The sequence below is a fragment of the Lucilia cuprina genome, chromosome 2 (genome assembly GCF_022045245.1).
Source record: "Lucilia cuprina isolate Lc7/37 chromosome 2, ASM2204524v1, whole genome shotgun sequence".
Classification (NCBI taxonomy): domain Eukaryota; kingdom Metazoa; phylum Arthropoda; class Insecta; order Diptera; family Calliphoridae; genus Lucilia; species Lucilia cuprina.
In genome coordinates, this window is record NC_060950.1 from 63292117 (window position 1) to 63304310 (window position 12194).

A 12194-nucleotide genomic window follows, 5' to 3' on the forward strand; every position below is an offset into this window, starting at 1 on the left:
TTAACTAGAATATTAAGAGTTTTTCACTTAAATGAGTTTAAAGTTGAGAATAATGGCAAAACTATATTCAAATCTCATAAATATTCAAAAATTCCAGAATTCCCAAAATATTTTTCAAAATTTCCTAAAACAGGGATTTTAAAATTTTGACCGGGAAATTTTAATTACTCAAAAATATTGCTTTAAATAACGTTAATATTCAAAATTTGTTGAAAATTAAGAAATCCCTTAATTCCCAAAATATTTACTTAAAATCCCCAAAACCGGGATTTTGGATTTTAACTAGAAAATTTAAGAATTTTTCATTAAACTGAGGCTAAATACTAGAAAAATTGCAAAATTGTCTTAAAATTTTATAAAACTCTAAAAATCCCAGAATTCCCAAAAAAGTTTTGAAAATGTCCAAAACTGGGATTTTCAAATTTTGACTGGGATTTTTGGATTTCTACTAGAAAATTAAAAGAGTTTCAAGTTGAGAATGATGGCAAACTAGGTTTAAATCTTATAAATCTTCAAAAATTTAGAATTCCAAAAAAAGTTTTGAAAATACCCAAAACTGGGATTTTATAAATTTACACTTTTCCCTTTTTAAACTTTATAAATCTTTTAACAAAGTATAAGCTTACCCCTGGGTCGATGTAGTCGAGGATCTGGTGTTGCGGTCAAAACACGATGTGGTACTAAACGTACACCTGGAGGACAGGGCACTGGACCAATATTACGATAAACCACAATATCAGTATTACCCTGTATGACAACATTTTGTTGCTGAAAGGGTATATCATGTATACTGGTCGAATTAACACCAATATAATGTTTAATATTGGTTGAAGGATAAAAACGTGACGAATTATCAAATGTTGTTGGCTGAACATGATGATGATCAATGGTTGAAGAGACTCGTATGGTTGAGGAGGGTATTTGTACACTTTGTTGTTGATATTGATGTTGTCGTTGATATGAACGATTTGTATAGGAGAATTGTTGTTGTTGTTGCGTCATAAAAGGATAATTGCTAGAGGTCGATGAGGATATTGAAGTGGAGGCGGTAGTTCTTATGGTTGTATAATTCTTTGGTTTAAATAAATTTGTATTATTTTGTCTATGATGCTGCAGCTGTTGTTGTTGATGCTGTTGCTGCTGTTGTTGATGCTGCTGCTGTTGTTGCTGTTGTTGTTGCTGCTGCTGCCAGGAGGATGTCGTAGAAGGTCTTGTATACTTTCTACGTTTTCCCTTAAATCTATGTGGACCCAAGTTTGATTGAGTACGATTATGTTGTAAACGTCCTCCTCCTCCCACTATAGGTTTACGTCTCAGCTTACGTTTTGTTGTTTGTATTGAATGTTCAGGTTTATTTTGTACAATTTTATTTTGATGATTAAAACTACTATTTACATTAATACTACGTCTCATAGTTTTATTGCGCAATTGATTTACATTTAATTCAATAATTTTATTTCTCTTTAAAGGTATAGTGGGTGTTGTGGTTGCCACTGTGGCGTTTAAAGTTTGATTAGAGAACATTGCCTCTACTGTTATGTGCAGGATATTTAAATGTTGCAGCAGCTGTACTGAGCATACTAGTATCACTAGGATTTTTAACATTTTATTGTGATAAATTCCCCTTAAAAGGGGAATTTTTCTTTTACGTCGTTTTTGTAAATGTTTTAGAAACGTCTTTTCGCGCAGTTTTTCACTTGAGGTTTTGGTAGATGACATTTTTGTAGAATTTTTTGTTTTTATCAAAATTTTGTTTTACATTGTTTAGGTTTAAAAACTATTGTTTTTTTTTTATAAAAAATCTAAATTTAACAAAATTTAATTTGAATTATTTAATTTTGTTAAAAATTTTCTTGTTTTCATAAACTCAAAGAAATATTTAAAAATTTTTAAGGATTTATTGGAAATTTTTAAAGTTTTCTCTTGAAACCTAAACTAGAAATTTAAAATCATTCAAAAATGATAATAAAAATTGAATTCCTAAAAAGTTTTTGAAAATGCCCAAAAACTGGCAAGTTTAATTTTTTAACAAAAATTACATTTTAAGGTTTAAAAATTCATAAAAATAAAGAAAATTAGATTTGAAGTGAAAAAACTTTAAATTCCCAAAATTATTTAAAAAATAGCCAAAATTGGGATTTTTAAAATTAAAGCGGGATTCTCTAAAAATAACAAAATTCAACTTTTATTCTTTAAATAATGAAGAAAAATTATCAAAAATTCCATTTTAGTAAGAAAATCCACTAATTCCTAAATAAATTTCAAAAATCTCCAAAACTTTCAAAATTGGGATTTTGAAATTTTAGTGGGGGAAAGTTGTAAAACAATAAAAAATATTGAAAAAGACATTAAAATGTTATCGTAATGAAAAAATTTTAAATTCCCAAACTTTTTGCAATAATACCCAAACCGAGATTGTTAGTTTTAAGCTGGGATTAGGTTTAAAGGTCGATAAAACTCATTTAATTATAACAGAAAGTGATTTACATGAAAATTTTTATGTTTAAGAAAAAATTCTCATAATTCCTAAATATTTTCTAAAAATACCCAAAAGTGGGATTATGAAATTTAAAAGAGGGAAAGTTTTAAAAACATTAAAATAGTAAAAAAACTTGTTTAAAAATATGATTTCAGGGGAAAATAATTGAATTCCTAAACTTTTTTTGGAAAATACCCAAAAAGGGTTTTTTTAATTTTAGCCGGGGAAAGTTTTAAAACATTGAAATAGTGAAAAAAAGGTTTAAAATTTCATTTTAATAAAAAAGAAATATAAATTTAATGTAAAAGAAGAGCATTTAATAATTCTTAAAATTTTTTGAAAATACCCAAAAATTGGGATTTTTCGAATTTTAGCGGGAAAAGTTTAAAAACATTGAAATAGTGAAAATAAAGTTTAACATTTCATTTTAATGAAAAACAACATTGAAATTTAGATTTTAAAGAAGAAAAGTAGTTGATTCCTAAATATTTTCTGAAAATACCCAAAAATGGGATTTTCGAATTTTTTATTTTATAAAAAATGAAAATAATGAAAAGAGTGTTTAAAATATGATTTTAGTGAAGACTGTTAAATTCCTAAAAACTTTTTGAAAATTTCCAAAAAGGGGAATTGAGAATTTTAGCCGGGGAAAGTTTAAAAACACTGAAATATTGAAAAATAAGGCTTAAAATTGCATTACAATGAAAAACTATAAAAAAATTCATGTTAGAGCATAAAATTTGTTAATTCCTAAATTTTTTTTGGAAAATACCCAAAAATGAGGTTTTCGAATTTTAGCGGGGAAAAGTTTTAAAACATGAAATTTGTAAAAAAAAGTGTTTAAAATATGATTTTAGTAATGATTTCAAATAAAATAACTGAATTCCTATTTTTTTTTTTAAATTCCCAGAAACAGGATTTGAAATATTAAGCGGGGAAGTACTAAAACGTTAAAATAATGAAATCTAGAGTTTAAAATATCATTATAATGAAGAATATATCAATTAAAAAACATTTTTGCAAAATATGAATGAACAATTGTAAAATTCTTAAAAACTTTTTGAAAATCTCCAAAAAGGGAATTTTTAATTTTTTTGCGGGGAAGTGCTAAAACATTAAAAATAGTGAAATGAAGGGATAAAAATTTAATTTTAAAGAAATTTAAATGAATTTCTTTAACTGGAAAGCCGGGAAATTGCTAAATGAAAATTCAAATTTTAACGATTTTGTACAAAATCCCCAATAGTTTGTCTTAAACATTTGCATGTTTTTCTAATTATAAACAGTTGACCCAGATGTCATTTTTTTCACACATTCATAAACTTATCATTTTGTAATATTTCGTTTTTTTTTCGAAAATTTAAAAACGTGAGTATTTTTATTATAAAAAAACACAAACCAAAACACCCGCTGTTTTCTAAAGTTTTAGTTTTCAGTTTCTTTGACCACATAGTGGGCCTTGCAAATGAAGTGCCAAAGGTAATTGTTTACGACACTCAATAATAACTAAAAATTTATTAAGAAAAAAAAATTTTAATATTTTAAACATTTGATTAAGAAAATATTTTGCAAAAACTGTTTGGGAACAAATAGTGGTTTGTGTGCAAGCCTTAAGGGGATTAATTATGATTTACACTTTAAAATGGCAAAAAATTTTAACAAAAAATCCATAAAACTTTGGGAAAATTTGTTTACATTCTCAAATATCAATTTTAAAGAATTTGCCACCTTTAACAACTTAAATAAAAAGTTTCTTAAAAAAGGGTTTTTGTCTTTACTAAATAATTTCAAAATTAGTTTCATACTTTTAAATTCTAAATATTTTGCAATTTCTAGAATTTTTTTCTTGAACAACTTTCAATTCCTATTAACCTACTAGCCCCACCTTTTTAAAAATTAGTTTATTTTGAAATTTTTTCTTAATTTGTTTAAAAACTGTATAGAATTTCTATAAAAACCTATAAATTTTTTGTAAATTATTTAATTTATTTATTTTAGCTTAAGTATTAAACTCATTAAATGTTGCAATTCATATTGCTGTGCTGTGCTGTGGTGTGTAATCACTTCTAACATTAAATTTTAAACGTTTTAGACGCATTAAGGTGGCCGGTTATTTGGAGAATTTTTATTAACAAAACAAATTATACAAAAATACGTTTCATGGTCAACAACATTTTCACTGAGAACACAAAGCAAAGTACTTTAATACAAAATTTATAGAATGCGTTATTTTTTTGGATTTTAAATAATGATTTGATTTGGCAATAAAGAATGTAAATGACTATGGACATGACTATAGTATGGACTATAGTAAAACCATATTCTAAATAGACAATAGACAGGAATATTACACAGACATTACACAAGAATATAGTCTACACAATAGACTAAAGACAAGACTATAGTCTGAACTATAGCCAAGACTATAGACAGGACTATAGACAAGACTATAGATAGGATTATAGAAAAGACTATAGTCTAGACTATAGGCAAGACTATTGTCTGGACTAAAGGCAAGACTATAGTATGGACTATAGGCAAGACTATAGTCTGGACTATAGTCTGGATTATAGACAAGACTATAGTCTGGACTATAGACAAGACTATAGTCTGGACTATAGACAAGACTATAGTCTGGACTATAGACAAGACTATAGTTTGGACTATAGACAAGACTATAGTCGGGGCTATAGACAAGACTATAGTCGGGGCTATAGACAAGACTATAGTCGGGACTATAGACAAGACTATAGTCGGGACTATATACAAGACTATAGTCTGGACTATAGACAAAACTATAGTCTGGACTATAGACAAAACTAAAGTCTGGACTATAGACAAGACTAAAGACAAGACTATAGTCTGGACTATAGACAAGACTATTGTCTGGACTATAGACAAGTTAATAGTCTGGACTATAGACAAGGCCATAGTCTGGACTATAGACAAGACTATAGTCTGGACTATAGACAAGTTTATAGTCTGGACTATAGACAAGACTAGTGTGGACTATAGTCCAGACTATAAGCAAGACTATAGTCTGGACTATAGACAAGACTATTGTCTGGACTATAGACAAGCCTATAGTCTGGACTATAGACAAGACTATAGCCTGGACTATAGACAAGTTTATAGTCTGGACTATAGACAAGACTAGTGTGGACTATAGTCCAGACTATAAGCAAGACTATAGTCTGGACTATAGACAAGACTATTTTCTGGACTATAGACAAGACTATAGTCTGGATTATACTGGACTATAGACAAGTTTATAGTCTCGACTATAGACAGGACTATAGCCTGGACTATAGACAAGTTAATAGTCTGGACTATAGACAAGACTATAGTCTGGACTATAGACAAGACTATAGTGTGGACTATAGTCCAGACTATAAGCAAGACTGTAGACAAGACTATTGTCTGGACTATAGACAAGACTATAGTCTGCACTATATACAAGACTATAGACAAGACTGTAGTCTGAATATAGACAAGACTATAGTTTGGACTATAGACAAGACTATAGACTTTAGTCTAGACTATAAGCAAGACTATAGTCTGGACTATCGACAAGACTATAGTCTGGACTATCGACAAGACTATAGTGTGGACTATAGTCTTGCTTACAGTCTAGACTAAAGTCTGGACTATAGACAAGACTATTGTCTGGACTATAGACAAGACTATAGTCTGGACTATATACAAGACTATAGTCTGGACTTTAGACATGACTATAGTCTGGACTATAGACAAGACTATAGTCTGGACTATAGACAAGACTATAGTCTGGACTATAGACTGGACTATGGACAAGACTACTTGATTTCTTATTTCAGCTGAATAAAGAAAAACTAATTTTTGAAATCATGTTGTTCATTACACCCCTGATTGAAAACAAGCAATTAAAAGATTATTTGTTTAACATTTTAAAATTATTTTAACCTGGCTAAAATAACATACACACAACATTAACTGGAAAAACTTTAGAAATACAAAAAAAAAATTTCTTTTGAAATTTTATAACTTTATGGTCTAAGAAAAATAAGAAAAAAAACGTTTATAAAACTGTTGTGTAAACAGTTTCAAAAGAATTGCAATAATAACAACATGAGTTGAAATAGCAGCGGCAGCAACAGCAATAAGAATTGCTGTTGTTCGAACAATAAACCAAAACAAAAGTAAAATACTAATTAAAACATGTAACAACTTAATTGTGCGCAAACAACAGGGGGTATTCACGGGCAGCGCCTGTGTTTGAGTAATAACACTTTTAGAGCAGTTGTGGGCAGAATTTGAAATATTATATACGGGTACCAAAAGGGGAAGAAAATAATGATTAGAGTTGTCTATGTATAAAGAGAACTAAAAAGCAAACACGGCTCTTGAACACTATTGTACCTGCTTCTAACTTAAGCTTTAAAAAACTTTCAGTTGCCCTTTACTGTTTTTTGAACATTAACATTTCTAAACAAACAAATTAAGCTGATTTTTAGTGAAACACATTTAAGATTATCTAAAGTTTATTTCTTTAAAAATGAAATTTATTTCCTGTTTTATTTTGTGTCAGCAATTCGTGATCTCCTAAACCCACCAAACATTTGTTTTTCTACAGATTTAAAACAGAAAGAAGCGTCCAAACATAATTTCCTTGTTAGCCGCAGAAATCTGATATTTAAGAAGAATTTACAATGTGTCTTTTTTTTGACAATTTGTCTTCTGTTTTGTGGTCCAAAAGATTATGAAATATGATATGCTATGGCCACTGTCACTAATTAACTGGAATTGTCACTTTTAATTAAATTGTTAAATTAAAAAAAATCTAAATTAAAACTTTTATTTTGTTTAAAATTAGTTTTAAAATTTTTGTAAGATTTAGAAAGATTGATAGCGTTTGTTTTAATATAAAACTTGTTAAAATAATGACTTGAATTTTATTTCTCTTTCGTATTCAAGGTAAATAACACAAAAATTACATCAACAAATTTGTAAATGTAAATTCTTTGTAAATTATTTTTGCAATTGAATGTCTTGTTAACTACACTTGACACCATAATTACTGCGAACAGAAAAAAGATAACAAAAACAAAATACATTTTTCAGCAGCTGAGACAGACAGACAGCAGACACAAAGGGGAAAAGTTTTTACAGGCAAATGTGACAATGTGAGTTACAGTATACGATAACGATCACACTTTAAATCTAATTATAAATCATATTATAGAGAAGCTATAGTGTAGAATAGAACAAACTATAGGTAACAAGCGGGACCATTAACTGGAAAAGTCCATTAACAGTAGACCAGACTTTAGATCATAATAAAGACCAGATCAGGCTATACAATAAACTCTTGTTTAGACTACAGAAAACACTATAGAAAAAAGACTAAAATCTAGACTACGCGACGGAATATTAACCAGACTATAGACAAGACAATAGACCAGATTAAAATCCATACTAAAAACAAGACTAAAGACTATACTATAGACAAGACTACAGACTAAAGACTACACTATGAACCAGACTATAGACAAGACTAGAGTGTAGACTAAACTATAGACTTAAGACCAAGTTATAGACGTGACTATATACTACTTATAATATAGACAAGACTATAAACCATATTAGACTAAAGTTTAGACTAGACTATTGACAGGACTATAGACGTAACTATAGACAAGATTATAGACCAGATTATGATCAAGACTAAAGACCAAACTATAGACCAGACTATAGAGATGATTATATAACATACTAGAAACCAGACTAAATTCCAGACTAGACTATAGACTTAACTATAGATAAGATTATAGACCACACTATAGACCTGACTATAGACCAGATTATGATCCAGACTTAAGACCAGACTAATGACCATATAATAGACCAAACTAAAGACCAGACTATAGACCAGACTATAATCCAGATTAAAGGCAAGATTTATCTCTAGACTAGACTATAAACCTAACTATAGACAAGATTATAAACCAGACTATACTCCAAACTATAGACAAGACTATAGATCGGAATATGAACCAGACTTAAGACCAAACTATAGACCAGACTAAGGAGTGAGATCGAAAAATTCTTAACATACATATATGTTTATAAAAAAGAAACCACTAAACTTACAGCTTTATTTTTTTATTTGATTCAAATTATTATTACAATTTACAAAAAAAAATATTTTTATAGTTTTAATCACTAGTGATGAAATTTTGAACCATTTTCGGAAACCCTTCCATTAACGTTTTTATAGTGCTTTCTGTCACTTTGCTCGAACATGTAGTCCATCTCCGTTTAAAATCTACCACACTTTTGGACACCTTTTTTTGTACTCTTCAATTCTCTTTTAACAAGAGCCCAATATCTCTCAACTGGCCTTAGCTCCGGGCAGTTTGGAGGATTTGCCTCTCTTGGTACAAATACCACATTATTGTTCTTGTACCACTCAAGGGCTTGTTTACCATAGCGACAGGATGCCAAGTCAGGCCAAAAATAAGTGGACACATTATGAAGTCTTATGAATGGAAGCAGCCTTTTTTGTAAACATTCCTTGATGTAAATTTCGGTATTTATAGAGCCCATTGTAACAAATGATTGGCTTCTTTTGCCGCAACTGCATATTGCTTGCCATACCAAGAACTTTCTGGGAAATTTTGTCTGCTTTTGGGTCCTAAACTTTTCTTCAACATTCCCTCGAGCATCAGCAACATAAAACTTTTGACCTGGAAGTTGCGAAAAATCTGCCAGAACATACGTTTCGTCATCCATTATGCAGCAAGAATATTTTTTATAAAACTTGACTTCAATTTCCGTGCTCTGTTTTTGGCCTCTAAATTTTTAGCAGCGTTCCTGTTAGGAACTTTTTGAGCCTTGTATGTTTTTAAACCTGCATTAGCTTTAACTTTTCGTACCAAATAGTCCGAGCACTGAGCTAACCGAGCTGCTTTCCTACCGGATGTGTTCTATTTTTTTGCTTTAGAAACATCATGTGGACCATTCCTTCTACCTGAACCAGGTTTTCTATCAACTGACAAGTTCTCCCGGTACTGTTTAATAACATTGGAAACAGTTTGACGGCAGACCTTTGTATGCTTGGCCAACTTTTTGTAAGACCAAGTTGGGTTTAGTTGAAAATATTTAATAATTTCAGTACGCACTTTTTTCTGGTCACTCATTTTAATCAGATTAACAAAAAAATTAATATAATTGACATCACATATAATAACTGACATGTTTTTCAAAGGTAACTTGATCAAAAAAAAAAAAAAAAATCAAATAATACTTTGGTTGAAAAATGTAATGAAAAACGTGTGTTAAGAATTTTTCGATCTCACTCCTTATAGAGCAGACTATAAACGTGACTATGTACCATACTATAAACCAGATTATAATCTTGATTTAAGGCGAGACTAAACTCTAGACTACAGGCAAGACTAAAGACAAGACTAAGGACCAGACTAAAGACAAGACTGTAGACCAGATTATAATCCTGACATAGGACTATACTAAGGACCATACTATATACCAGATTATAATCCATACTAAACACAAGGCTAAAGTTTAGACTATAATTATAGAAGAGATTATATACAAGACTATAGACCAGACTATAATCCAGACTAAAGGCAAGACTAAAAACTAGACTATTGACAAGACTATAGACCAGATCATAATCCAGACTTAAGACCAGACTATAGACCAGATCATAATCCAGACTTAAGACCAGACTATAGACAAGACTATAGACCAGACTATAGACCCGACTATACACAAGACTATGAACCAGATTATAGACCAGACTATAGATCAGGCTATAGACAGGACTAAAGACCAGACTATAAATCAGACTATAGACAAGACAATAGACCAGACTATAGACAAGACTGTAGACCAGACTATAATCTAGACTAAAGCCAAGACTAAGCACTAGACTATAGACAAGACAAAGGACAAGACTATGGACAACATGATATACCAGACAATATTCAAGACTATAGGCCAGATTGTTATCCACGCTTAAGACCAGACTATAGACTAGACTATAGACAAAACTATACACAAGACTATAGATCAGACTATAGACCAGATTATAACTTAGACTTAAGACCAGACTATAGAGAAGACTATAGACCAGATTATAATCTATACTTAAGACCAGACTATAGACAAGACTAGATACCATACTATAGACTAGACTATAATCCATACTAAAGCCAAGACTAAGGACTAAACTAGACTATTGACAAGACTTAAGACAAGACTATAGACCTGACTATAGACAAGATTATAGACCAGACTATAGTCTTATCAGCAGTGCCTATTGTAGAGTACAAATCCTACAACCAATAGTGTGAGAAAATTTTAGTTGACTTGCATTGAAAAAAAAATATAAGTCAACCAAAAAGCTTCTGAGATTTACTGATGACGATCATACATGCAATAACACTGTCTATCAAAGAGTCTGTCTGTCCAGAAGAATATTAAAACTTTAAACTAAAAACATGATTCGTCTTCTCGGTTGATCTTTGTTAAAGATTTTTCTTAGATTTTTAATGTTTGTTAATATATTTTAACAACAAATTATTAATAGTAATTATAGTTAAATGTTATAACTGTGTGTTCTTGCTGACTGGTTTTGTTGGCTTTGTTTGTTATAATACATTCATTGATTAAAAAGATTAAAAGTTGTAGTTGTTGTTGTGTTTTTTATTAAACTTTCATTTAATTGATTGAAAGCAACAATTTTCTCTTTTAAGTTATTAAAACATTTATAGATAATAAAGCTTCTCTCAAGTTTTTGCTGTAATCATTGGCAAAGATCATCAATATATATTTTGAAAGCTTTTACAAAATATTTGTTTTATTAAACATAATTTTTCTCATAAGATCAATCAAGTTTTGTAATCTAAAGATTTGAGACAATGTTTTTTAATCAATAAAATCAATCTATGGCAAAAGACCGCCAGCTTCGTTTGATTTTAGTTTTTTTTTTAATTATACAGTTTTGAGCTTTTTTTTGTTTAAATTAATCAAAAAATTAAATAAATGATAAATAATTATTAGTTTGATTTTGAAAAATAACAGATATCATAAAAAAACCGGGTTGACAAAAGGCCTATAGGCTTTAAAGGTAATTTTAAATAATTGAGAACTATTAAGCGGGAATGTATTAATCATAGTTAGAGCTTTTAAGCACACATGAGATAATTGGTAAGTAAAGTTTATTTTAAACAATAAAGTTTATTTTATGAAATATTTTACAAAGTATCATATATAATAGATATTAATAAAAGCTTTAATAAAGATTTTTCGATAAAAGCTTTCATATAGATAAAACGTTTTCTTTCTTTTCTTTTCTTCTAACTTTTTTGATAAAAGCTTTGATACAGTTTTTTTTAAAATCTTTCATTATGCTTTTTTGATAAAAGCTTTAAAAAGAGTTTTTTGATAAAAGCTTTCATAAAGCTTTTTAATGAAAATAATTTATTATAGCGTTTTAAAAGACTTTTTGATAAAAGCTTTATTAAGCTTATAAAACAGAATCTTTTTTTAAGCTTTTATAAAGCTTTTAAATAAAAGCATTAAAATAAAAGCTTTTTAATTAAAACATTAAAAAGCTTTTTAATAAAAACCTTAATTAAAGCGTTTTAGTAAAGGTTTTCAAAAAACTTTTAAATTAAAGCTTTTATAAAGTTTTTTAACGAAAGCTTTT

General features: G+C 29.1%; 2 protein-coding genes across 4 annotated transcripts in view; one reads left to right on the forward strand and one right to left on the reverse strand.

Annotated features, from left to right (window-relative positions):
- Nucleotides 1-12194, forward strand: part of LOC111677713 — a 133137-nt gene that overhangs the window by 63947 nt on the left and 56996 nt on the right. The gene's annotated exons all lie outside the window — the stretch shown is intronic.
- Nucleotides 1-12194, reverse strand: part of LOC111686173 (laminin subunit alpha-1-like) — an 86706-nt gene that overhangs the window by 30267 nt on the left and 44245 nt on the right. Inside the window, exon 1 of one of the 3 annotated variants that reach the window (XM_046956684.1) lies at nucleotides 627-1751. The exons of the other annotated variants lie outside the window; for them this stretch is intronic. Within the exon in view, the coding sequence (XP_046812640.1) occupies nucleotides 627-1719 (1093 nt within the window). The 5' untranslated portion in view covers nucleotides 1720-1751. Of the gene's footprint in view, nucleotides 1-626; nucleotides 1752-12194 lie in introns of those variants that run through there. 3 annotated transcript variants of the gene reach the window in all.